The sequence below is a fragment of the Daldinia vernicosa genome (genome assembly GCF_022497035.1).
Source record: "Daldinia vernicosa strain CBS 139.73 unplaced genomic scaffold F5Y00scaffold_77, whole genome shotgun sequence".
Lineage (NCBI taxonomy): Eukaryota > Fungi > Ascomycota > Sordariomycetes > Xylariales > Hypoxylaceae > Daldinia > Daldinia vernicosa.
In genome coordinates this window covers 88,819-115,520 of record NW_025953993.1, presented here as the reverse complement: position 1 = coordinate 115,520, position 26,702 = coordinate 88,819, and the positions used below count along the sequence as shown (strand labels likewise).

The 26,702-nt window shown below is 48.2% G+C and overlaps 8 protein-coding genes across 8 annotated transcripts; 4 read left to right on the top strand and 4 right to left on the bottom strand.

Moving 5' to 3' along the window:
* Positions 1-3,201: 3,201 nt before the first annotated feature.
* Positions 3,202-4,322, top strand: F5Y00DRAFT_249012 (NAD(P)-binding protein). The gene is made up of 3 exons (XM_048009529.1): positions 3,202-3,288; positions 3,335-3,754; positions 3,807-4,322. The coding sequence occupies exons 1-3, from the start codon at positions 3,253-3,255 to the stop codon at positions 4,248-4,250; spliced, it is 900 nt and encodes a 299-aa protein (XP_047860287.1). The 5' UTR covers positions 3,202-3,252; the 3' UTR covers positions 4,251-4,322.
* Positions 4,323-4,325: 3 nt separating this feature from the next.
* F5Y00DRAFT_201851 (carbohydrate esterase family 15 protein) lies at positions 4,326-5,801 on the bottom strand. The gene has a single exon (XM_048005363.1). The coding sequence runs from the start codon at positions 5,608-5,610 to the stop codon at positions 4,420-4,422; it is 1,191 nt and encodes a 396-aa protein (XP_047860286.1). The 5' UTR covers positions 5,611-5,801; the 3' UTR covers positions 4,326-4,419.
* Positions 5,802-6,735: 934 nt separating this feature from the next.
* On the top strand, positions 6,736-7,631 carry F5Y00DRAFT_266677 (glycoside hydrolase family 61 protein; the record flags this gene model as incomplete). Its single annotated transcript, XM_048011973.1, has 3 exons — positions 6,736-6,839; positions 6,891-7,450; positions 7,495-7,631. The coding sequence occupies 3 exons, from the start codon at positions 6,736-6,738 to the stop codon at positions 7,629-7,631; spliced, it is 801 nt and encodes a 266-aa protein (XP_047860285.1).
* Positions 7,632-8,161: 530 nt separating this feature from the next.
* F5Y00DRAFT_249008 (P-loop containing nucleoside triphosphate hydrolase protein) lies at positions 8,162-11,983 on the bottom strand. Its single transcript, XM_048009528.1, has 2 exons — positions 11,589-11,983; positions 8,162-11,535 (listed from the first exon to the last, which is right to left on the bottom strand). The coding sequence occupies exons 1-2, from the start codon at positions 11,925-11,927 to the stop codon at positions 8,227-8,229; spliced, it is 3,648 nt and encodes a 1,215-aa protein (XP_047860284.1). The 5' UTR covers positions 11,928-11,983; the 3' UTR covers positions 8,162-8,226.
* Positions 11,984-12,843: 860 nt separating this feature from the next.
* On the bottom strand, positions 12,844-14,255 carry F5Y00DRAFT_249006 (DUF757-domain-containing protein). Its single transcript, XM_048009527.1, has 4 exons — positions 14,006-14,255; positions 13,917-13,941; positions 13,572-13,856; positions 12,844-13,500 (listed from the first exon to the last, which is right to left on the bottom strand). Exons 1-4 carry the CDS (start codon positions 14,078-14,080, stop codon positions 13,403-13,405), a joined length of 483 nt encoding a protein of 160 aa, XP_047860283.1. The 5' UTR covers positions 14,081-14,255; the 3' UTR covers positions 12,844-13,402.
* Positions 14,256-14,443: 188 nt separating this feature from the next.
* F5Y00DRAFT_249003 (MFS general substrate transporter) lies at positions 14,444-17,668 on the bottom strand. The gene is made up of 3 exons (XM_048009526.1): positions 16,102-17,668; positions 14,879-15,975; positions 14,444-14,825 (listed from the first exon to the last, which is right to left on the bottom strand). The coding sequence occupies exons 1-3, from the start codon at positions 16,973-16,975 to the stop codon at positions 14,808-14,810; spliced, it is 1,989 nt and encodes a 662-aa protein (XP_047860282.1). The 5' UTR covers positions 16,976-17,668; the 3' UTR covers positions 14,444-14,807.
* Positions 17,669-19,865: 2,197 nt separating this feature from the next.
* F5Y00DRAFT_249002 (uncharacterized protein) lies at positions 19,866-21,580 on the top strand. Its single transcript, XM_048009525.1, has one exon. It carries the CDS (start codon positions 19,981-19,983, stop codon positions 21,271-21,273), a length of 1,293 nt encoding a protein of 430 aa, XP_047860281.1. The 5' UTR covers positions 19,866-19,980; the 3' UTR covers positions 21,274-21,580.
* A 260-nt stretch (positions 21,581-21,840) lies between these two features.
* Positions 21,841-26,224, top strand: F5Y00DRAFT_248997 (DNA mismatch repair protein Msh6). Its single transcript, XM_048009524.1, has 5 exons — positions 21,841-22,379; positions 22,433-22,477; positions 22,527-22,695; positions 22,761-25,153; positions 25,207-26,224. The coding sequence occupies exons 1-5, from the start codon at positions 22,110-22,112 to the stop codon at positions 25,885-25,887; spliced, it is 3,558 nt and encodes a 1,185-aa protein (XP_047860280.1). The 5' UTR covers positions 21,841-22,109; the 3' UTR covers positions 25,888-26,224.
* The last annotated feature ends 478 nt before the right edge of the window (positions 26,225-26,702 follow it).

Here is a 26,702-nt window from a genome sequence, read left to right as displayed (position 1 = left end):
ATATAATTAAATTTATATAAAAATAATAATTAATATAATATATTTTTTTTAAAATTTAATAAAAATTTTAAATTAATATAATTATAAAAATAAAAATAATAATTTAAACTTTTAATTTTTAAAAATAAAATCATATTTATTTATACATTTATAATTGTTTAAACGTTTAATTTTTTTTATTTATTAATTAATGTTAAAAATGTATATTAAATTAAAAATAACATTAATTATGTAATATATTTATTATTATATATATAATATACGAGGATATATATTAAATAATTTTAAACCGTTTTTTATATTTTTTTTAATATTTACTTTAATAATTTTATAAAATTTTATTTAAATTTTATATAAATTATATTATAATTTAAATAAAAACATTAATAAACTTTTAATTTAAAATATATGTAATTTAAATTAATATTAATCCGAATATAATTAAAAATATAAATTTTAATTATAATAATTATTTTAAAACTTTTTTTAATAATTTTTATTTTTTATAATATTTATATTTTTTATTTTTAATAATTTTATAAATATAATTTTAATAAATTTAGAAAAAATCTTATAATTTAAATAATTAAATAATTAATATTATAAAAAAAAGCCGTAAATTTTAATTATTTATTTAATAAAAATATAATTGTTTTTATATAATAAATTAAAATATATTAATAAAAATATTATTTTATATATATAATTATTTTTTTTTAAAATATTTTAAGTAATTTTTAATTAAATTATATATATTTTAAATTATAATTTTTATTATTTTTTTATTTAAATCTTAATATAATTTATATATAATTTAAATTAAAATTTATAAAATTATTAAAATATATATTAAAAAAAAATAAATAGTTTTTAAATATTTACCGTTTTATACCTCGTATATTACGCATTTAATAATAAATATATTACGTAATTAATATTACTTTAAATTAAATTAAATATAATACGTATTTAAAAATGTAATAAAAAATAATTTTATAAAAAATAAACTTTTTTTATTAAATTAATAATATATGTTTTAATTAATATTATATAAATATATAATTAATATTATTAAAACCGTTTTATTAAATTATATATAACGGTATTTTTTATAAATTTATCGAAATTAATTTTAAAGTAAAATAATTATAAAAACGTAATATAATTATTTAATTTTTTAATTTTTAAAAATAAGCTTATTTTTACTTATATATTTATAATTAATTAAATTATTAATTGCTTTTACTTAATGGTTAAGTTAAAGCATTTTTCTTAACTATGACCATTATAAAAGTGTGTTAATAGCATCGGATTAAGACCACCAAGTTGCTTTAAAACTTGTTGGAGACGTTAAATTTCGAATGAGCCGTAGACAAAGTGTTGTTATCTTTGCTAAGTTGGTCTTGATGGCGCCAAAGGATCGGGCATAATTGACAGGGGAGGAGGTGGAGGCTTGGCATGATGCAAGCAAACGCTTAATACGATCAGATATTCCTAAGCGTTACCGAGATTACCTCAAAGCCGAGATCAGACGGTATGACCTACGATTACAACAGTCCCGAGGCCGAAGTTGGCCCAAGTACATCGCAGAGGAACGTCCCTCGTGGTTGAAGATGGAGACGATCAGATGTTGTGAGATGGGCATAATTCCAGTCGAGATTGAGAAGAAGATTAAACCAGACTACCTATATTACCTCAATGAGGAGCTGTTTTTTGAAAACGGTGAAAAAGCTATCGTTGCTCCGGATTTGCAGCGCACTCCTCTCCGCCCGTAACACTAGAGCTGCGGATTTGCATCATCATTGCTTGCATCCCAACTCTAGGCTCCGTTTTCAAAACCTACATCGTACCCATGGTTTCCAAGCTCACAGGTTCCCAAAGATCGTCTGGCGTTCGCTCTAATCCCCGCAGTATTGTTACATTTGGAAGACTCGGTCGTCGTCGACGCCAAAGAGTATATACCACTATGACAAACGGTAGTGACGATCTAATAAACGCTGATACCAGAACCGGGATTAACGGCATGTTGAACACTGGGTTGGGATTAGACGCGTTCACAACCCAAATTACGACTGATGCTCGTCCGGACAGAGTTGAACTTACTGAAATCCCAGACGAAGATGTTTCCCGCGTTTAATAAAATATTACCTATCTCAAATGACCTAAAACCGGGATTCGAAATTCTTTCGTAATGTTACGCTCTTTAACTACATTATTTTCAAATTCCTCTAATATTCTTAGCGGATCACCGCCGATATTGTGTATTGGTTTCCTGATTAGATCGGAGCCGAAGTGGATGTTACCTCCGGGTCCCCACTTTCGGAAGAGCTGATTACGATAGGGCGAACCGGACAAGTCGGCATCGTCGTGACCGTGCTGGGTGAAATTAATAGGGATATTATTCAAGTTAAAGTGCCGAATCAAGGTCTGGATCTGCGGGAGAGCAGTTTCGGTCGTGGCGGTAAAGCAATTTCGCATCAATAACGAGAGGCGCAGTCCTGTGCGAAACTATTATTGCATTCTTAGCTTGAGCGATATGAGTAGTTAGGCCGCTTTAAGACAAGAACTCGGTTGTCAATAATTCAAGATGGAGTATTCGCCGTGACATAAACGACGCTATCTCGTACTTTGATACTCGTCCAATGAGACGTACAAATGCTATCCTATACCTCATTACATTTAAAAATATAAGCCGTAAAGTAGAAAACTCCAACTAGAATCAAGGGCTAGCCGGATGCTAAATCGGATAATAACCACGGCGGCGGACTTTAGGAAGAAACAATATAGCGGTTAAAACTACTATTACCGATTCCGCTAATTCTTGGCGGGAGCGGGTATGTTGTTCGAACCGCAACATTATTAATCAAACCATGATGATAAACTTGAATCTACAATCAAATCTTTCTGAATAACTGACTTTGATTATCAATAACGTACACCTAATAAATCTCTCGGCTTGTGGTGCATGTATTACGAATCTACTACCTCTTATGAGCTCACCTCTGTCCAATTATATGCGGCATTGTTGGCTCTACTAACGCGTCACCCTGATCGATCGCTCGGGAGTTCCAGACTTGGCTCGAGTTCTCCGAGCACGCCTAGGTATTTGAGATCACGCATGATAGTCCCCCGCTTGGCTAGCGGTTCGTAGCATAAATAGTCTCGTAAGTCCGGCAATTATCTTAGAACGAATAAACCCCCTCGATACGTTAGGAACCGAATCAAACTCGCAACAAATCATTCCGACAAACCATGGCGGATTCTATCAAGAACGTGGCTGTAGTTGGGGTGAGTAGATTCAACAAAGTTTGTGACCTTACTAACAACTTATTAGGCGTCGGGGAATTTGGGCAAGGAGGTCGTCCAAGAGCTGCTCAAAGCTGGCTTCAAGGTTACCGCGTTCGCCCGTGAGGAGTCGACAGCCACGTTCCCCCCTGGCGTGGCCGCTAAAAAGGTTAACTATCAGTCTGTCGAGTCGTTAACCGCCGCGCTTCAGGGGCAAGATGCGGTCGTATCCACGATCGCGACGGTGGCTGTCGGCAGTCAGGTCCCGCTGGTAGACGCTGCTATCGCCGCCAAGGTGAAGCGGTTCATTCCGTCCGAGTTCGGCATCAATACGAGAATCGTAGAGGGCACACCGATCGGTCAGATCCTCCAAGGGAAGGTCAAGACTCTCGATTATATCATTAGCAAGTCTCGGGAGAATCCGTGGTTTACCTGGACCGGCGTCTCCAGCGGGATTTTCTTCGATTGGGTACGTATAAAGTCGTTCAAAGAAGAACCAAGTGCGCTGACGACATGCATAGGGGCTAAAATTCGGAACCGTAGGGTTTAACAAGGACACTAAGACCGCGACCATCTACGACTCCGGAGACGAACCGGTCCAGGCGTCAAATTTGGCGTTCATCGGCAAGGCTATCTTCGCTATATTGTCGCAGCCGGAGAAGACGGCCAACCAGTATCTTACGATCGCGTCGTTTAATCCGTCCCAAAACCAGATCCTAAAGATCGTAGAAGCGGAGACGGGCGAAAAGTGGAAGGTAGAGCATGCCAGCACCGCGGAGCAGGAGAAGATCGGAGAGGAGAAGCTAAGCAAAGGGGATTACAGCGCGTTCTCCAACTTCTTGCGGAGTCGCATATACGCGGACGGTGCTGGTCACGCAGTTTCAGGAGACAAAAATGCTATTGGCTTACTCGGGTTGCAGGAGGAAGATCCGGCAGCAACGGTAAAGGAGTGGCTACGTGGCTAAGCGCAAATCACATGTACCTAAGAGGTAGTCTGGAATTTTACAGGCGGCTTTTATTTCCGTTCGTTTACGTACGACTAGATAACCAAAGGCAAAACTGTGCAGTTTAGCACTCTGCTATCGCGGTATGCTATGTACAAGAGATTCCGCTATCGTTTACCCGGTTACCCGCTCAAGTAAGAGACGGAACCTCCCACGGGGCCCAGTCGGTGACGGCGACACTGGCGCTGCTCTTCTCGACCTCGGGAGGAGCCGTGGTGCCGGCGAGCAAGAAGTAGTTGATGTAGGCGGTGAGCTCGGCCTGCTGGGAGGATGGGAACATGCAGTGGCTGTGGCCACCGACGAGGGAGAAACCCATGTTTGTGGGGACGCCGAGACCCTTGTAGATGAGACGTCCCGCCTTCATGCAGCCGGTCGTGCTGACGGGGCCGAGCCAGTCGATATCGTTCTCGAAGGCGAGGAGACCGCGAGGGGCGACGAGGGCGGCGAGGAAGTGGTGATCTTCGGGCATAGTGTTGGTCTTGGAAGTGTACTGGTTTAGGTTCTGGCTGAACCAGACGTTCTCTCCGACGATCTCGCCGGCGGTCTGGATGTTCTTGCCCTTGCTATGCTCGGAGTCGGAGATACGCCAGCAGGCGGCACCACCGGAACCGGATTCTTGCGGGAGAGTAAGAGCGATACGGTTGGCGAGGGCGCCGACGATGAAAGCACCCTTTCCGTTACGGGAGCAACCCGTAGTTCCCAGCCTCTTGGGGTCGATACCGGTCTGGGCGGCGCCGAGCTGCTCGAGACCGTCGATGACGCGGTCGACACCCCAAGCCCAAGCCGTAAGAGCACCGGCGGAGTGGGTGTTTCCGAAGAGGGTGTAGAAAGCACCCTGGCCGCGGGACTGGCCGGAAGCCTGGGAGGCGAACTGGTCGTTATTGAACCCGACGGTGCCTACGGTGCCGGGAATGGGCAGCGAGGAGCCGCCGATGGTGATGATGGCGGGGCCGGGAGAGGTGCTAGGCTTCTTGATGGAGGTGCTAATAGTGACCGACTTGGAGCCGACGGTAACCTTGACGTTCATGGTGCTTCCGGAAAGGGAAGCCTCAACCTTGTCGGGGGGCGGGGGGTAGACGCCTAGCTCGTACTGCTGTAGGAGCTTGCTAATCTCTTGCTGACGACATGTCCAGTCGGCCTTGCTAGCGACTTTCGTTCCGTCCTCGAAAGTAAAAGGGTCGGGCAGCTGAGCAAAGTTCACAGCCGGGTAGGTGTCCTTCACGGCGCAGTCGGTAGTGTTCTGGCGCTCGTAGATGTCAGCGAACGGCAAGGCGGTAGCCGTGGAGCCCAAGAGGAGGGCGGAAGTCAGACGGCGCATCATGTTGGGCGCTGTTTCTGGGAATCTGGGAAGAAGTAGGGCAGTATGCTTCGTCGGTTAGTAAACGGCGGTTGGGGGCGCTGAGACGATTCTTATATGTCGCCGGGTTTGGCTGTTGCTGCGGGACGGTTTACGTCTCGTCGCAATCGTCGATTTCCGGCTGATCTCTGAATGCCCGAACTGGAGTGGCTTGGTGTCTCTCCTTTTCGAGTTGATAGGGGTCGAGCGGCTCTAGCCGAGTCGAGACGTCGGGTGGCACTCCACTCTAAACGACGCAATAAAGGCTTTTTGGTCTGACGGTTCGACCACAGTGGCGCGTTTAACCTCGGCGTCGCGCGTGGCAAGACTAACCCCTTGCACCGAGATCCGCTTGGCACTTTGGGGATGATGGCGGGTGAGCATCTACTCCGCATCTCCAAACGTAGAGAGATTGGATAATATGGCTAATACGGCTGGCGCTGTTAGGACGCGCAGGAGCCTTGCGTAGGGTAGCATCGAGTGATGAAAATCAATATACCCAAGAAACCCCGGGTACACTTATAGTATTAATACCGTCGCTATGCTCCCTACAAGAAATCAATGGGGGGACTCATGTGTCAAGCCTTGAGTTGAAGAATTATACAATTCTCAAACTTATCCATTTTTATCAGCGTAAGAATAGACCGGATAAAGGGGCGTAGACGTACCTATCTCCCCTGACGGTTCTTTAAGAGAGTTCCTCATCTCCGGCGTGGTTTCGTAAGACAGAGCTTTAAAAAGTTTTGGAGGATTTAAACGTGGCTAATTAGAAGGTTACTATTCATAGAACGTGTAAACCCCAAAGATGCGAAGGTGACAGCCTTTAAAATAGCCGGAGACGAGGTTGCATCCAGCCGCTTGTTAGACGCTCCGAATTACCGCACGTGGTTAAAGCGTCGCACGACTGCGTCCTCGATGGTGGCCAAACTTGTCTGCAGAATCTAGCCCTACTTCCAAGATGGTTCAGATATTTCGAGCAGAAGCCGCGAGCTTCCCCAGGTTCTTGGCAACCGGTAGTTGCTGTGTGGTAGCCTCTTGAACTTCCTTCCTTAGTGATGCTTTCTCGGCTGCCAGCATCGTCGAACCCTCACCGTTAGAGCACACCTCACTATGGCCAGCCAGATCCTTTTAGTAGCGCTGGGGCTTCTTGCTAGCTCCGTCGCTGCCCACGGCGGCCTTTCCAACTACACTGTTGGCGATACTTGGTACAGGGGGTAAGATTTTGTATTGCTGGTGTTCGATGCTGATGCTAACTAAAGTTACAGATACAGCCCGGACGAGCCGTTGGAAGACCAGCAGGGCCAGCCTTGGATGGTCCAGAGGATATGGGCGAGCATCGACCCGATATTCTTCGTAAACGACACTGGCCTAGCCTGCAACACCCCAGGCACGGCGCCGCCGTCATATATACCTATCGCAGCCGGGGATAACATTACGGCGGTATATTGGTATTGGCTGCATCCGTATGGGCCCATGTCGGCTTGGCTTGCCGACTGCGGGGAGTCGTGCGAGGACGTCGATGTAAACCAGCTAGACTTCTTCAAGATCTGGGAGGCGGGCTTGGTCGAAGGCAACATCGTAGAGGGTATCTGGTATCAGAAGCAGTTCCAGAACTGGGATGGATCACCGGACCTATGGTCCGTCACGATCCCAGCCACCATCAAGCCGGGACTTTACATTATCAGGCATGAGATCCTGAGCATCCACATAGAGAATAAGCCGCAGTTCTATCCCGAGTGCGCGCATCTTAACATCACCGGAACGGGGACAGCAGTACCGTCACCCGAGTATTTCGCCAAGTTCCCTGGGGCGTATAAGGAAGATGGTACGTCTCGCCCCCAGACCAGCGAGAGTGGCTAACAGTGTCAGATCCGTCGATCAGGATTGACATATATTCGGATGAAATAAAGGCGCAAACGGTAGGAATATACCAGACCCTTCTCTGTGCTGAATCTAACCCGTCGCAGAATTACACGATACCCGGACCGCCGGTATGGGACGGGTGAGTACCCAAACAAGCTTGCAAAAGGCAGTGTTGACAACTCGCAGGTTTGTAAACAAGTACTGTCAGGATTGTTAATAAACTGTCCCTGGGCGCTTAGATTCAGGTGTCTACCTACGTAACTTGTAATGGATCTGGTATGATGCAATTTTACACACCGAATTTATACATGTGATAGTAGATGACGCGGGTTTGGCTAGGAACTTTAATTTGACAGGCGACTCACCTGGCCCAAATTTCCGTTTCTATACCCAAACTATAGTTATTGTCACTTTGACACCGGAAGCACCTGATATATGTAAATAGCTTCTAATTGATATTGAGAACCTGCCGACTCCGATGAATTCAGCGTGCTGCAAAGCTATATCAAATTGATATAATAGCCAGCCATCTCTGACATTGAAAATGTAGGTACCTAAGTTATGTCCTTTGCAAAATTGCAAAATTGCACAGAAAAAAAAAAAAAAAAAAAAAAAAAAAACCTCTACAATTTGAAAGCTTAGACGGGGCTTATTGATTATTTTTTAATTAATACCCATCACGATCTATGCTTGTATCTACAAGGACGAACGCCCAAGATATACTCGTATGTTTATGTTTTAATCACCATCGTCCCTACGCTCCTTTCTTCGGGACGCGCCGAATGGGCTTGTAAGTGGGCTCAAGACGCCGGTAGATGGACCTCGATCATCTGCCCACTGCACGTCTCGTAAGCCAGCCCACCCAGGTGTTGTAGCAGAGTAGGTTTCGTCTGACCGGCCTATGCTACGTAGTGGAAGATCGTCCGCAGCCAGCCACGCACTATTCCTTATTTCCTGCTGTCCTTGTGAATTATCTTCCCTGTTGTCTCCCGCCCAGAGACCGCCGCTCATTAACTCTGCGAACTTGCTATTTTTTGCCAGCAGCTCGTTGTAAGAACCAGCCTCTACTGCGCTGCCTTGGTCGATTACAATTATTCGATCCGCCATTCGCATCATTTCCTTGCTGTGCGTGACGACAATAATCGACAGCTCTTCTCCCCTGCTACCGCCGGCGCCCTGTTTCCTTGTAGACTGCATGAGAGACTCTATCGTGTGCCGCACGTCTCTAGCGCTAACCGCATCTAGCGCGCTCGTAGGCTCGTCGAGAACTAATAGCTTAGGTCGCCGCGCTAACGCCCTGGCTATGCAAACCCTCTGCGCCTGTCCGCCGCTCAGCGATTGTCCACCGTCTCCGACGATCGTGTCGTAGCCGGCCGTCGAAGTGCGGATGAAGTTGTGGATACCCGCCTCCTTGGCTGCCCTCTGAATATTTTGAGGCGTGAGCAGCGGCGAGTCTTCCGCTAGGCCGTAAGCGATGTTTTCCGCCAGGGTGCCAGGGAAGAGAAGCGGGATCTGGGGGACGTAACCGATATGACTCCGTAGGCCGGCGATGTCAAGTTGATCTGCTGGCGTGGACGCGAAAGTTAGCTGCCGCTGGTCCCCGCTGTTCCGCCTGCCTCTCGACCGGTCCGGTGCATATAGACCGAGGATGATAGACGCGATCGTGCTCTTTCCGCAACCAGAAGGACCCACTAGTGCGGTAGACGTGCCGGCGTCAAAACAGAGGGTGAGGTTTCGAAGCACAGTGCGCTTGCTCGACGGGTAAGCGAAGGACAGACGCTCCATCCTGATGGGAAAGGGGTTTACGAGTAGAATCTTGCCTCTCGACTCGTGAGAGGCGTCCAGGGGTAAGTACGCGTAGTGGATTAGCCGGGAAGCTGTTGCTTGTGCTGCGGAAACGCCGGTTATAGAACCCAGTATGCTAAAAGCGGTAGTGACGCCCAGGACTAATAGGTTCACCACCTGCAGGGTGGCGGGGATCGTAAGCTCTCGATCGGTTGTAAGCAGCTCAATCGCGTACCAGAAGGTGAGCGCGAAGATAAACCAGACCATAGACTGCGAGCAGGCGTACGGTATAGCGGTCCAGACGGATTTTTCGGCTCCCAGCTCGAAAGCTCTGCGAATAGACCTTTCGTACTTATTCGAGAAGAAGTGCTCTAGCGTCAAGGCCCGGACGACGCGCACGTTAATAAAAGTTTCCGTCAAGATCGAGCTGACGTCGTCCGCGGCTTTTAGGCATTTGTTTTCCCACTTCTGAGACACGAGGGAGTGGCCTTGCGTGGCTGCGACGAAGGCGGGCGCGCTCGCGAGGCTTACGAGTGTGAGCCGCCACGAGATGAGCAGCGCCCATACCACAGTGCTGACGACCATGATAGTCACGACGAGCAGCTGCGGAGCGAAACGCCCGACGAGACTTCGCATCTCCTCCGCGTATCGATCCATGCACTCGTTTATGCGGATGGCCGAATTAGCCGGCTCGTCAAACCACGATTTGGGCTGTCGTAGCACCCTGTTCAGCGCTCGAATACGCAAGGCGTTTACCCAAGCCTGGCCCACCCTCTGCGTCAGATACTGGTTGAAGTACGTCGCTGCTGCTCTTATGCAGGCGACCGCTAAGAGGCACAAAGCCCATTTCCGTCCCGCGGCCATTTTGTCTCCAGTCGAGAATAAGACCGCCAGGAGGTTTGCAAATAAGACTGAAAAGGCCGGAACCAAGCCCGCGAGCAAGACGCACGTAAAGGATCCTACGATGAGGAACGTCCTTTCTTTCATAGCTAGGCATGGCCATACGGTCTTGTAGATAGCCCACAAGGAGAGTGTCTCAGATTTATCGCCGTCGTGAGTCCCGAGAGTGTCTACAGGTGCAGTCGTAGGTCCCCGCCGCCGGTCCTTATCGGCAGGGTTGCTGCGAGTTTTTCGCACCGTTTCGCCCAGCTTCTGAAGGCGTAGTATGCTATTCCTGCTTAGTGGCCTTTTCTGGTTGGACTCGCTGTGGAATAGACGATAATGCTCGGGCCACCACAGCGATGAGAACCTCCTACGGAAGAAATCAGGGGGTTCTAGGAGCGTGTCTAAAGTATCCAAGCCTCCCGACCCAGTAAGTTCCCTGTTTTTGCTCCCATCTTGAAATTGGTGGGCCCGTATGGCCGACGCGCCTACATCCGGGGTAGTGCTCCGCCGATAGAGGGCGTCTGGTCCTCCAAAAGGCCAAACGTAGTCTGGAGAAGTAGGATCCTGCAATGCGGTGCTCCTCGGTGTGAGACTTACTGAGGCACCTGTCTTGTCTCCTAGCACATCCGCGTAAACTTCTTTATCTGCATTGATCTCGTCGTTTGAAGCCGAAGACGCTAGCGCAGCAAACATGCCGTTTCTCTGCTGCTGTAAAACCCAACGGAAGCCTGCCTGTACGACGCGCGCGTCCTCCATAACGTATACGTAATCATCATCGTTGATCTGTGCTACTTCGTGGGTAATTATAATGGTTGTTTTCCCTCGTCGCCACTGCCTAATGCTATCCATAAGTAGGCCTCGATTCGTTGGGTCGAGCCCGCTCGTGACCTCGTCGAGGATGAGTACTGGCGGATCGCGTATTCTTGCCCTCGCTACGGCTAGCCTTTGCTTCTGACCACCGCTCAGGCTGATGCCGCCAGTCCCTACGTACGCATCTAGGCCGTCGGGCAGCTCGATCAGCGTCGACTGGAGCAGGGCCGCTTTGCATGCCGCTTCAACTCCTTTCCTAGACACCTCCGTGGGTATCCTGTGGCCCATGGCAACATTAGCATAGATGGTATCGTTGAAGAGCACGCTCGCCTGTTGGATAAGTGTGACGTTGCTCCGCACCCACTCGGAGTCTAAAGTTTTGAGCGCGTGGCCGTCTATCAATATGTTTCCGCTGAGGGGCTCGTAGAATTTCGCTAGCAGATTGCCTATGGTACTCTTTCCCGAACCGCTCTGCCCGACGATAAAGCATAGCCGGTCCCGATCGAACAAGAAAGAGCACCTGTTCAGAACGAGCTTGGTTGGGTTGGACGGGTACGCAAAGCTAACCTAGAGACCGTGGTGTTAGACATAGGGGAGGAGAGTGGTTAAGGCAGACTCACATCGTTAACTTCGACCTTCCCAGAGCAATTTATAGGGCGGAAGCTACCTATCATTTGATAGATCCTTCGTCCGCCTTCGATGTTGTGAGATATAGAGTAGAGAGCTTGGCCGGCAGCCATGCCCCTTGCCAGAGAGATGTACGTCGGTGCTATGGTGTAGATAGCCTGTAACGCGCCAAGAGCCGCGTAGAATGTTGTCACGACGCTTCCTGGATTTAGCCCCTGGTTAACTAGGACGGCACCGTAGTAAAACCCCAGCACGAATATCCCGTCTAGCCATAATCTTATATAACCGACTTGCCACGCGCTCGCCCTTGCCAGAGTTAGATACGTATCCATAGACCTTTGTATCACTTGGAGATATTGCCAGACTTCGTGGTCGACGGCGTTGAAGGCCTTTACGAGGTCTATCGCGGTTAAGGCTGATATCGCGTGCTTAGATGCCCGGCCGAGCTCTTGCTTCTGCGCTTGAATAGCCACCTTCAGCTTACCGCTCAGCAAAGAAGGTACGACGACGATAGCCGGTATCGTGGCGAGGAGTACGAGCGTGAGTTTCCACGAGCCGTAAAATGCGACGATAAGATTTGCGATCGATGTGGCCATCTCGGCTGCGATGGACCCCAGTGTTGCCGAAGATGCTACTTGAAGCTCTCTAATCTGTCTGATACACGGTTAGCAATTTGCGCGGCTACTAGATTAAGATAAGCAGTACCCACGTTTGTATTCTCACGAGCAGGCTCGGGATCCCATCTTCCTGAAGGTCGAACCAAGCCATGTCTTTCGTGAGTAAAGCCTCAAACACTCTGCGACGAATCTTCCTGGCTTGGACCTCGCTGAAGATGGACCAGATGAACATGAAGGCAAAGTTAACAATAACTCCTGCTCCGCCAACCAGCATCAGGATGACGCACCAGGACGAGACCTGAGCGTAGGCGCCTGGCCCGTCCAGTTTCCCCGAGCCAAAGTCGGCGACGACGGCGAATATTCTCCCTATGAGGATGGCAGAAGCTGCCCTCATAGCGCCCACTAACAAAGATGCCACCACGCCTGCAGCCAATATTCCGCAATGACGCCATGTCGCGAAGACGAAAATGTGTCTCAGAGAGGGGGGTTCCATGCGTTGTGAATCGATTCTTGCAGATTGCGCATAGTCGGACGCTCTGTCTTCGCTATCGCGAGGGCTCGATCCGACCCTAGATTTTAGACTCAGTCGAGACATGACAGGCAGAGGAACGCAGTGTTCTGCTCGCACGATATCAGTTGTTGAAAAGAGCGAGAGCAGACGCCCAGGAACCAGCCCAGATTGTATCACGAGTGTTTTAACTGAATTATCGTAGGACCACGTTTATTTAGTTAGCAGTTCTACGCCAGCCTCCCAGTGACGTTGGCCTTTGTCCGCTCTTGCTTTGTAGCCGCAAACAAGGTGTCGGGATGCCGATAGTGCCAACAGTGCCAACAGAGCTGGAGTGTTATCTACTAGTTCTAAATCGAATAAAGGGCATCTCGAAATAAGCTTGCTCCGCATAAAACGATGATAAATGTTACCAAAACTGTTATACCATGACGAATGTCGAATATCTGACAGCTCACTAGGATACAAGACCGCCGAAGTAATCCGATTAGGGCTCGAAGCCATTCGTCCATTTACGTTTCTATCCGCACATTACTATATCAGGTACTGGCCATGTTGCCGACGTGAGGCTCCGGCGCTCCTGTTCGCCTACACCTATTTCGCCTCTTGTCCTCTTTTGGGTATTTTAAAAGACGGCGAGAGAGGCTATTTTATTTTTCATATCGTTTATAATGACTATGTCTTAAGGCTTACCCGCGCCTTTGGCCTTCTCGTAGATCCAGTCGTTAAGGCCGGCCTTATTCCTTGCTATCTCGACAGCGTAGAATTGCATCCTCGGAACTAGAGAGGGGACCAGTTAGCAGAGCGGGGTTTGACCTATCTCAACTTTGTAAGAGAGTGAATCTAAATACCAAATATCGTCGTGTCCTGCTCGTATTCTACGCTAGGGCTCGTTCGTAACATGGTGCCAAAGTTGTAGTCGTCAACCTTCTTCTCGTAGGCCATCATGAACTTGCGCCACCGCTCCTTGCCCGATTTACTCTTCATCTCTTCCTCGTTGATGGTCGCTGCGGGGTCGAATTCGGGAAATTCGGCTTTAAGGTGTTCATATATCTCATCGTCCATCTTGGTGAGTCGCAACGAGGAACCTTTTACCTTTTCCAGAATAGACCAGTATGTCTCTAGATGCTGCACCGCTGCGCTCATGAATTAAGATTGGAACATCATATCTAAAGTAGATTTGGTTCGACGCAAACCTTTGACCGCAAACTGCTTCTCGATCTGTCATTCGTGGAATCAGATTAGCTATCAGATGCATCTAGATAGATGGCCTAGGGAGTCTTACATCCTCCAAATTGTCTGCATTTTCCGCATCAAAGTTTGTCGGAACAGGTCCAGACATTTTCGTAATTTCCTCCATGATCGGTATTGCGTTAATCGCGAGGGTTGCTTAGATTTTGCGGGTGTCCCAGAACAAGTTTAAGAATAGTTATGGAAATACCAGAGAGAGCTGAGTTGCAAAATCGTCATTTTGGAGGGGCTAAACATTCACCGCGGGGCACAGTGGGGCAGGATATGTATATCGTCAGCATAACGTCAAAAAAGGTGGCGCACCCATAGCATAATTGTTAGTAAACTGCGCCAGTTATTTTAACTCTATTTTAATCGTTCATGCTTATGTGCATATCTCGTTACCTAGGTACCGGAGTTACATATCTAATCTATAAAGTTGATGCACTAAACGAAATCTAAAGTTTTATATGTTGAAATTCACCTACTCCTGTTTACTGGATGAAGAGTTATATTGGAAAAGGTATAACCAATAACTATCTCGCCGATCCCAGGTGTTGAATTGGCAACACCGTCCGTCCAGGTTAGGCAATGAAGCAAGTTCAGCCTGAGAGTATCAAAAGTACTATACCAGCCATCCCGTCCCAAATATGTTCAGACTCGTCCACGAAGCAACGCTATCTCCATATTAGACTTTATTCGATTTCTATTCTCTCCGACGGTTTGGTATTATTCTACTTCAAGTCCTTCATTGTCTATTTTAGACCTCTCTCCCAAATTTAGCACAATATATCCTGTATATAGCATGCTCGCGCTTATACCTTCTTTCATCTACAAAGCTATACGTTATATTCTCTTCACTTTTGCTCAAGCGCCTGTATACTGTTAGCGATTGGATCAAATATGCGAATGAATCAAGGACTCTCACAATAGCAAACGAGCTCCGGGCCCGGATTCTACTTCCGAACAAGACCAAAGCCCACGGTACGATTGTCAATACGGTAGCAATTCCGCCCAGTAGCCCACCCATCGCGTCTTCTCCGAGATTTCGGATCAGCAAACCCGTGACAAGTGGGAATACTCCACCGAGTACGTTTCGGCAGAAAGACTGCGCGGCCAGCGCCGATGACGCGTACGCTTGATAGATGTCTGCTAGATAGTTAAATGTAGCCAAGTATACGTAAAAGATGCCCATCGTAGCGAGGAATATTGCAAACGTAGGAACCATCCAGTGGATCGACGGCTGAGACGCGAATCCGAATAGGTATAGACCTGTCGGCAGCAGCACTGACGTGAAGCAGGTAAAATAGAGTCGCGATTCGGGAGATTGGGCCGGGAATTTCCGTCTCACAAATGCCCAGAACCCAGTACCTGTACCTGTACCTGTACCGATCTCCGAGCTGTCCTCCGAGCTGTCCGTCTCTGAGCTATCTGATCCGGATCGCCACTTGGGATGTTTGAGCATTCCTTCTTGATATATACCGAGGATAGTTGCGAGTATAGAGCCTATGATCATGGCGATAAAGACGAAGCCGGACTGTTCGGTGTTAAAGTTGTACTGTCTCTGGAATACGAGCGGAATAGACCCGAAAGTCAGGTAGAGAATACCCCATGCGAAAGATACCCACAGCGAGAAGAAGAAGACGATGGGTTCCGTGAAGAGGAACATGAATGGCCTAAATAACGATACGGTTATCATCGTGGCGAGGGATGTCCGCTGCTCGTCTTCCTTGACGGTCCATCTAATTCGCCGCAACCCTGGAGATCCCTTCTGATTAGATTCCGCTGTGAGCGCCGACAGGCCCTTCTCCTTGGCCGACGTATCATTGTTCCTGGTCGCCACTACTCTCGAGATAATATCCGCGTCACCATTCGATCCGGGAATATAAACTCCAAACACCCCTTTTTCCTCCAGCTGTTGATACCATTTATTCAATGCCCTTGCCTTTCTTGATAGTAGCACCGAGCCGCGGCTCTCCTTGAAAAATACCACAACGGCAATCATCAAAATAAAATCTATGATAACTGCGGAGCTAGGGTGTTAGCTACCATCTATCGCATACGATCTAATGTAGATATAATCACCCTCACGCCTTTGCACGACGTATTTAGTAGCGGGAGCAAGATGGGTATATAGAATTGTCAACTTACCCTGATGCCAAAATACCCATTTCCACTTCTGGCCCTCGCCTCCCCACTGCTGAACCATTACCGCAGCCACAAGCGGTCCGAGGCCGGTACCGACCAGGACGGCGCCGCTGAAGAGCGCCATCGGCATGTTGCGGTCTTCCTTCTCGTACATGTCGGCGATTACACCGCCCACCATGGTGCTAAACACGCTTCCGCCGACGCCCTTGAAAAACCGGGCAATCAACATACCCGCCAAGTTAGTGACCACGCCGCAGACGGCCTGAAAGACTACAAATATGACGCCGGCAATGGCGAAGATGGGGTAGCGCCCGTTGATCTCCGAAAACGGAGCCAAAATCATAGGGGCGATAGCGAAGCCGATGCAGAATGTGGTCACGCCAACCAGAGCGCTCTCGCGTGTAGTGTTGAACTCTGCGGCGATCAGATCCGCAGATACAGAATACGCGCCGGCCGCGTACGCCGTAAAGCAAGTGGCCATGCAAGATATAACCACCATAACCCCTTTGCGCGCCAACGGCCACTTCATCGGGTCTGCGTATGGAGAGAGGTCAGGACACGCCGGAAGGTCGCCGGGGTCCGACTGCGGTCTCCTCGCACTTAGGCATGGCAGTGGCGTGTCGAACGTCAAGTAAAGATAGGAAATAGGGGTATTAGCGTCCAATGGCACATCGTTAACGACCTCTTCCTGGTCCACCGATCCTGGTATTTCGGCCTTCGTGATGGAAGAATCGAAGGCGGGAGCTGATGAGTACGCTGCCGAAATTCCGGACGACGCCGACGCGTACTTCCCGGATACCGCGTCAAGGGCTAGGTGATCTTTTTGTCCGTCAGTTACAGCGGGTGCGAAACTACCGCCGTTCCTCTTCGGCTCCATCCTTACCGGGGTATCAAATCTTAGCTGTGCGTAGATGAGACTTCCCAAATCTAAAGGCAGATCAACGTGTCAAAATCCGCCGGACGACTAAATAATGTCACGCAATGTTGCGCTCGGGAATCTCTCTGGGAGCGTCGATGGGAAGATATGATCTGTTGATATAAAACCCACCAGAGAGCGAGAAGTGCGAATAAAACCCACGTCCCCTGTTCCGAAATGCGGGCTCCTACCTACCTAGGCTTCATCGAACCTTGCCGATTGGCTTGGTGCGTTTATATAGCTAGCTACCATCTAACATATGTAAGTTACGGGATCGGTGAGTGAGAAATAATGTAACCTTCGCTTATGGTCGGTCATGGAGGCGTAAAACCGGGAGCTATCTTCTTAGCATGATGTCGGAGAGTTGCCAGGCGAGGATCATTGCCAAGTATAGGTCAAAGGGGAGATAATTAGTAGCGCCCTCCACACCTCTACGTATCAACCCGCAGGTATTCTTCTGCTAACTAAATCTTTCGATCTTTTAGAGACACATACTTGGAGAAAGCAACATTTACCGATCGTCTCACAAGACACGAAAATTGCTTATCGTTGCGTACTTGCCAACAGAAAGTTGCCTGTTAGCTACGCTCCAGTCAAAATACGATGGTGTGGATAATTATCATCCATCAGACCGATACTAATGGAGTCTCGAAGTGATTGGGTCCGGTAACTAGACCGAAGGATTGCGCTCAACCAAATTTTCGGGAATTAGCAAAAGCCTAACATTGGTAAGTTCATATTTCCGGTTATTCCCGCTTCGGCCTTGTGGATACCCTTCATGTGGTTCATGCAACAGCGGCTGTGGACCACCGCTGGCGTATGCTACGGACTTTCCGCATTAGACATTAGACTCAGAGACTTTGAGTCAAAGTGACATCTTTGTCTTAGAATAAGCGGCGTACTCGTAGCAGACGAATCATGAAAAATAGACCAGCACGTAAATTTTCTCGTCTTTTGCCTCATGGCACGAAGAATTTTTAGATTAGTCGACATACTTCATCTTTCAAAATATCACATCAAGTAAATATTTAATAGTAGCCGTTGGCGTCAGAGAGGACGTCCGAATTCTAAAATAAAAAGCACATCATATAAGTAGGCCCTCATGAATGTTTATCCCTAGTATAGCATTAAGATCATGGGAAATCTGCAATTATCAAGTTTGATATCATAAGAAATATTATCTACACCGAACTCCCACGAAGCCACATATTAAGGTAAGTACCGAAGTATTCGGGACTATATAATAAGCAGCAATTAGCCCGTACCACCATTTGTCATACGCCCAAAGAGATATGGAGACATGCCGAATTCAGGCTGGGTTATGTCTCTGGTGCTTAAACGTTCGTATTGGTAGGGCAATACGGGCGATTAAACTAAGGAATAATTGGCATCAACTTCTTGTAGATGCGGCATTTGGCTTCTTGTCTATTCACTCTTAACCTAGTGCCTAGAAGCCCCGTAAACCATCATCATCAGCATGTGTATTATCAAAGGGCACTCGGCTTGTTTAGCATTGGTTGCTAAATCGGCACCTGGACCACCATTTGCCATTGTCTCTCGTATATACCCGCAGTAGAAATATTTTCTGGATTTTGAGCAACATACAAGAGCCGTGTGGGTCTTAATTGGTTTAGACGGAGCAGAATGTTTCTTTATAGGGCGAAGGACTCATAAATATATGGCATTCTATCTAAACGCACATTGGGAAAAATATAGCCAAGCCTGGGACGAGTTCCCGTTTCGCGAGAGGGCTTACTCGATATCATATCTCGCCAATTTTGATCTGTATCAGTATAGCTTCTCTCGAAACGGCCAGTGCCGACGTATACCGCGTAGATACAAACTAGGTATTTACTACATAATATTGTAAAGGGAGTATGAAATACTACGACCTATCCGGAAACAAAGCGAAATTCCCCTGGGAATCATAGTAAACATATCCTCTTCGGCTGCTAGCGGCAGCAAAAGCCTTTCGACGTATCATCACATCATCATCTGTGACATATTTAACCCATTCCTAATATCTAGAGTTTTAGGGCCTAGTTAACTTTGAATAACAATTGGGTTTCGTGATATCTAGTAGACAAGACCTTGTTTTTTACTTTATCTAGGTAAGATGAACATGTCACTAGACATGTGATATGAGGTTTGACAAAGCTTAATATCGGCTCTACTATAGGTAAAGCCTATCTAAAAAGCGAAAGTGTCTTGCTATACCTTACAAGAAGCTGAGTGGAACTTCACGAACATTGCTGTTTATCTGCAATACTGGGTATCTTGTTCGACTTATAACGCGTTTGTGGTATTATGCTACAGATAATGAGTGTTTAGCAGCCCAAAGAACTCGGTCTCCAGTACACTTTTCGTGACTCTTTAAATATATCGTAGTAACAGCGATGCTTGGAATTGGTCCGTCGTGTCGGGGGATCTGATGCCACTGGTGCTTCAAGCCTTACACGAGGATGATCTCTTCATCCCAATTCGAGTATTATGTTCCGTAGGGTCATAGCAAGCTCAATTCTAGGCATAATCGCCTTGCTAAAGCACTTATGTGATATCCTAGAAGCGACATCTTGCTTTATTCCGGCGCGGGTTTTCAAGATGAAAGCAGTAAGGGATGTCATTGTCTAAAGTCTCAATATGAGGTTGGCCCTAACCGGAACCATCACCGAGAACAAGGGAAGCCCAAGCTACGATTGTATTATAACGGCCGTTCGAACTTTGCGGGTGACAAAGGGGTTTGTCTGAATTCAGCCCCGCACGACTACGTTCTTAGGAATGTGCTCCTATCTTGATCACTCATTATTTTAACGCACCCTAAAAGTTGACGTATTCCGCAAGACCTAGCAGCGGAGTTGCTAATTGTTACTACTATACTCTACTTATCGCCGCAGGCATCGCCGTATATCTACTTAACAGTCATAAGTATATCCTTTAATCATCTGAGATTATTATACGTGGGCAAGATGGGCATCGTGAGAAACCCGCCAAGATTAGGTCGGTCAAAACCAGGCTTGTCAAAGCCAGGCTTGTCAAAACCAGGCTTGTCAAAACCAGGCCTGCCAAAATCAAACAAGCCAGAATTATGGAAGCCTGCTCGCAAGACACGCTCGTTGTTCGACAAGCCGTTCGCTTCGGCGAGGGATTACAAGCTGCGTATGAGTTCCGGCTGGACAGTAAGCGATGGAACGTATATATCCATACCTGAAGATCGAAAGACTAAGAGGAACGTCCCGCATCCAAGCTATATTCACGACGCTTACCGGGCCACTTTCGGACTTAGCACTCTTCAGCTTGCCCACAATGCCCCGATTTCCATGTGCGCTCTGGACGTCGCAACCGATCACCTCTGGAAGTGCTCTCCCCCTTTTGTCCAGACTGAGGTCAGTGTATATCCTCCAAACGGGCCAGCCCTCTGGTCCCGAGACGAGAGCCATCAGGAGGCGATTTTCAAGGAGACGGAGCGCCAGACAGAGAAGAGGGGCAAGGACGTGTACGGGGGATTCAAGACCAAGCCTTGGGGTATCTGGCCGCTCTGGGTGGAGGACGAATGGGGATACGATTACGTCCTGCTCGTCTGGTATGCCGACAGTACGGATGCGTCTCCCGACTCCTTCGAAACTGTCACGATGGCTACTATATACGACCCCCGCCGTCATCCGAAGAGCCACGATGATGGAAAACATTACCCGATTAGTGAGCGCAGACAGAGACTAGAGAGACAGGTACGGAGATTCTTTAATCGGGCGGGCTTTAATACGTCTAGGTTGGCGTTTAAGAAGGGAAGCATTAGCCCCATGCCGATCGGCGAATGTACGTCGGGAGAACGCTGCTTCGCGGCCGTCAAGGAATTGCTGGAAAGCATCATGAACTACTACCTTGATATAGCCCAGGGAGCACAACAGGATTTCTCGATGGGCTTCTGGAATCTCTCGCAGTGGGTCAATCCATATCAGTACCGCATCGAGATGGCCGGTATCAACGCGTGGACGTTGATGGCGACGTTTGACTACAACGCCCGCATCGCTGTAGAGTGTGTAGAACCTGATATCAAGACGGAAGTCGTGGTCGACGGTCGACGCCGAGTACTTAAGCCTAATCATCTTGCTGGTTCGTCTACCGCGCCACTGGTTTCTGCGGACGACTATCTTCTCTACCCGGCTCCCAAAGCAGAATCCGAACCCGAACCCGAATCCGAATCCGAATCAGAGTCCGAATCAGAGTCTGAATCGGATGTATCAAATCCCGAATCAGCTTGATGAGATGAAATCTGGAGATGGGGGGATAGTCAGAGTTTCCTAACGATGAGGACTAGAATCTCGGGGTGAGCAATGGCGTAAGCGGAGTTCCGGAACGAGGACGAGGCAATGTAAATATACAGTTGCACGATGGTTTGTATTTTAGAATGTACTTATAGATTGTATGGATCCTGAGTTTCCTCAAGTGATTCCGTGAATGAATTGATTGTTCGTGTAAGTTACAAGTATAAAGTACCTCCTTATCTCTTAGAGACCCAAACAAGGGTTTGTAAACTACCTGTGCCGTTCGCTACCAGCCGTTTTTACATACATGATTTAAGTGATACTACCTCCTATATTTTGATGAATGGCCAACTCAAAGGTTGACTTTAAAGTTAGGTACCTATGAATGGCGCTAGTTTATAGACCCCTGTTTGAGTCTCCAACAGATAGTGCATAAATTCAGGTACTAACGTACGCTACAGATCCGTACATGTGCTTTGTATCTTTTTAATTGAGAAGGAACACGCGACGCGTTTAAACGCGGATCATGCGGGGAGCTTAGGCCAAGTCGCGTTTTCCCATAATTGAAATTCGAGTGCGAAAACCATTGATTCTATATTTCAGCTCCCACCAACTCAACAACGACTAGACGGTGTTCCGGTAGACAATATTTACTTTATAACTGTCTAACTGGTCACGGCCATCTTTTAGTACGGCCCTTATAGTTTCTAGTGACTATAGCTACTCGTAACCCGCGTATGCGTTTCAATTGATCCAAGTTTCGACTATATCCGCCCTCCGCGCCGTAGTGTCTCCATTTTAGTGGTTGTTTCTTGTGCGTCTTAAGAATCAAGATGGGCGAGTCTCGTACTCCAGCTAGGAAGACGCCTTCCATGTCTAGGAAACCCGGTTCGACTTCCTCAACGGCCACCGGAAAGCAGCAGACCCTCTTCGGTTTTTTTGCGAAAGCCTCCCCAGTCCCGAATTCGTCTCCTACGCCATCCTGTCTCAAAGAGACGACAAAGTCGAACAGAAAGCCTTCCACCGTCACCCCTGTACCCAGCAGCGATGCTTTAGAGCCTTCCAGCTCCCAGGAAAACCGTGGCTCGGCTGCTACGGTAAAGGTACTTAACGACGACTCGCCCTCGCATGTTATTTTCGCTGACGCACTAGGCAGCCCCTTTCCTCTCGAGCCGTCATGAGCAGCAGCCCAACTCGCAAGGTAGCGGAATGCGACGCCCTCTTTTCCTGTTTTTGCTAAGACTTCGCAGGTTAGAAAGACAGTCAATTACGCCGAGTCATCTGACGACGACGAGGATGTTTTCGTAAGCATGAAAGCCTCCCAGTCTCGACGCCGTAACCGCCAGCAATCCAGAGTTATAGACGAGGAAGAGGGTGATTATGAAGAGAGCAAGGATGTCGCTGCGGACGAAGAAGATGGTATAGTTTCTGCAACAGTATCAATTAGTCTAACGCGACATGTTAATCTGATAATCCTGTCGCAGACGAGATGGCCGATTTCGTAGTTTCCGACGATTCGGATGCTCCAGCCAAGAAAAGAAAGCGTCCTTCGAAACCTCAAAGTGCCCGAAAGCGAGCACACGCTTCCCCGGAGCAGGAGGATGGTATACAGTCTGAAAAGGACGCTGGCGACGAGATGATAATGGATGATGTGCCGTCGACGTCGACTGCCCAGCAGTGGCGTTATGATCCGGATAATGTCGATCCGGTAAAACCGAGAGCGGCTTCGCAATCTACGCGCAAGCCCTCTTCGGCAAAGCAAAAGGCGCACACTCGAGAACCCGAAGAGCGCTATCCATGGCTCGCCAATATTAAGGACATAAATCGGAACCCGCCCGGCCACCCGGATTACGATCCTGCAACCGTATACGTTCCGCCCCTAGCGTGGAACGGATTTTCGGCCTTCGAGAAGCAGTACTGGGAAATTAAGCAGAAGCTGTGGGACACGGTGGTTTTTTTCAAGAAGGGCAAATTCTACGAGCTCTACGAAAATGATGCCACTATCGGTCACCAGCTCTTCGACCTTAAGCTTACTGACCGCGTCAACATGCGCATGGTCGGCGTTCCGGAGAGTTCTTTAGACATGTGGGTTAACCAGTTTATAGCCAAGGGTTACAAGGTCGCGCGAGTCGATCAGATGGAAACTGCACTGGGCAAGGAGATGCGCGAGAGAGGAGACGTCAAGGCCAAGAAGCAAGACAAGATCATTCGGCGAGAACTAGCCTGCATCCTGACGGGTGGCACGCTTGTCGATGGCAGCATGCTTCAGGACGATATGGCAACGTATTGCGTTGCTATTAAAGAGTCCGTCGTTGATGACCACCCGGCGTTTGGTATCGCTTTTGTAGATGCTGCCACGGGCCAGTTCTTCGTATCCGAGTTCGAGGACGACGTGGACCTGACTAAATTTGAGACGTTGGTTGCTCAGACGAGCCCTCGGGAGTTGATCCTCGAAAAGTCTCGCATCTCGACCAAGGCCCTGCGTATTCTCAAGAACAACACCTCACCCACGACCATCTGGAACTACTTCAAGTCCGGCAGCGAGTTCTGGGAAGCCGATCTCACCCGGAGGGAACTCGACTGTAACGGCTACTTTGCCGAGACCGAAGGCGCAGAGGAGCGTTGGCCTGGCACGCTGGCCGAGGCGAAAGACAAGGAGCTGCTAATGTCTGCGCTCGGCGCTCTAGTTCAGTATCTCAGAGTCCTCAAGATCGAGAGGAGCCTTCTATCCCAGGGCAATTTCACTTGGTACAATCCTATTCACAAGAATGGCACGTTGATCCTCGACGGCCAGACCCTTATTAACCTCGAAATCTTTGCCAACTCCGTAAACGGGGGCTCTGGCGGAACCTTATTCGCACTCTTAAACCGCTGCGTCACGCCCTTCGGCAAGCGGCTTTTCCGCCAGTGGGTATGCCACCCTTTATGTAATATCGAAAAGATCAACGAGCGCTTGGATGCGGTTGATATGCTCAATGCCAATACGACCGTCCGGGAGCAGCTATCTTCGCAGATGACACGGATGCCCGATCTAGAACGTCTCATCTCGCGAATCCACGCCGGCGCGTGCCGTCCCGACGACTTTGTTAAAGTCCTAGAGGGCTTCGAGCAGATCGAGTACACGGTAAGCCTTCTTGATGCTTTCGGCGGAGGACAAAGCCTGATCGATCGCCTCGTCTCGTCCATGCCAAACCTTAACGAACCGCTATCGTTTTGGAAGACGGCTTTCGACCGCAAGAAGGCTCGAGAGGAAAAGATCCTGGTCCCCGAGCGCGGGATCGAGGAAGATTTCGATCAGAGCCACGACAGGATCCTCGAGATTAAGGATGATCTCCAAAAGCTGCTTAGCGAGAAGAAGACCGAGCTGAAGAACAAATCTCTCAAGTTCGCCGACGTGGGCAAGGAAGTCTACCAGATCGAGGCCCCAAAAACCGTCAAGGTTCCCAAGGATTGGCAGCAGATGTCTGCTACCTCGAGTGTCAAGCGCTACTACTTTAAGGAGCTAACCGATCTCGTACGGCAGCTGCAGGAAGCAGAGGAGACTCACTCTCAGCTTGTTCGAGAAGTCACGCTGCGTCTCTTGCAACGGTTTGACGTCGACTATGATACTTGGTTGCAGGCCATCCGTATCACGTCTCAGCTCGACTGCCTACTCTGCCTCGCCAAAGCATCTTCTTCCTTAGGCGAGCCCAGCTGCCGTCCCGTCTTTGTAGACGAGGAGCGCAGCCTTGTCGAGTTTGAGGAGCTACGCCACCCCTGTATGCTAAACACCGTCGACGACTTCATTCCTAACGACATCATGTTGGGCGGTAATTCGGCCAAGATCGACCTCTTGACGGGCGCGAATGCCGCGGGTAAGTCCACGATTCTACGAATGGTAAGCCTGCAATCCTTCCCGCTGTTAGGCCCAACACTAATACCCGTGCGCAGTCCTGCATTGCGGTCATCATGGCGCAGATTGGCTGTTACGTGCCAGCTACTTCGGCCAAGCTTACCCCCTGCGATCGTATCATGTCGCGGCTCGGCGCCAATGACAACATCTTCGCGGCGCAATCTACATTCTTCGTCGAGTTGTCGGAGACTAAGAAGATACTCTCCGAAGCTACGCCGCGGTCCTTGGTCATCCTCGACGAGCTTGGCCGCGGTACATCCAGCTACGACGGCGTGGCTGTGGCTCAGGCTGTTCTACACCACGTAGCTACGCATATAGGATGCATCGGCTTCTTCGCTACGCACTACCACTCGCTCGCGACCGAGTTCGAAAACCATCCCGAGATCAGAGCGAAGCGCATGCAGATACACGTCGACGAGAAGCAGCGGCGCGTCACCTTCCTATACAAACTCGAAGATGGCGTAGCAGAAGGAAGCTTCGGCATGCATTGCGCAGCAATGTGCGGCATTTCTAGCCGTGTTATCGAGAGAGCCGAAGTGGCCGCTAAGGAGTGGGAGCACACTAGTAGGCTCAAGGAAAGCTTGGAACGTGCGCGCGAAGGCTGCTACATCCCTCTGGGTATATTGAGCGACGTTGCCGCGCTGCTCGATGAAGAGAAGAGTAACGATGTCGGTCTGCAAAGCATGGATGTCCTGGCGAGGGCGATCGAGGCGCTCTAAGGTCGTAGGGACAAACGCCCGCTACTGTTTAGCGTGCGGCATAATTTTATTGTATCATAGCTGCCTCATTGTCTGATGTCTGTTATTTACGGTGCTAAGCATTACTGCATGTGTGCATGGAGTTGAGGTACTAGATAGACTGGGTCGGCTTGAGAATCAACTGCCGTTCTGAATACGGCCTAATGGACATAAGGATTCGCATTCAAGGGGAGAACAGCACTCTCATATTCCGGCTCTAAATTGTGTTACGGAACGCTTGTCAGGCTTCTCAGACAGGACAGCTCGATATTAATAGATAATTTCAAATAGACTGGCATTTCCGTGCCTGGTATACCGGTTATCTATGGCTAATTCCAAGACCCAATGCGTACCTAATGGTAGTACTATAATACTGCTGAAGAGTTCTTGGTAGCGGGATACTGGTTAAAAGGAGTCTTCTTGACATCAACAGTAAATTTATAATAACAACGGTAGTAGGAATCCCTGTATCCATAACAGTCTGGTTACTAAAGAATAGAGAAGGCCCATTGAAAAGATGAACAATTAATTTTATAGTACAATGGTATTAGATTTGCTCTTTCTACTTTACAAATTATTCGACGTTTACCGACGGTACTATAACGTTTGATTACCTTCACTAGCGGCGTTGCCCGTTCGCTCAAACGCGGACGGGGGAAAGGGGAGGAGGAGGAGGAGGGGGGGGGGGGGGGGGGGGGGGGCGGGGATAATACGCAAAACAGAACCCAAAGATTTAATATGGCCTGGGATTTGCAAACCAAACCGTAGGGTACTTTTTTTTAATTTTTAATAAACCG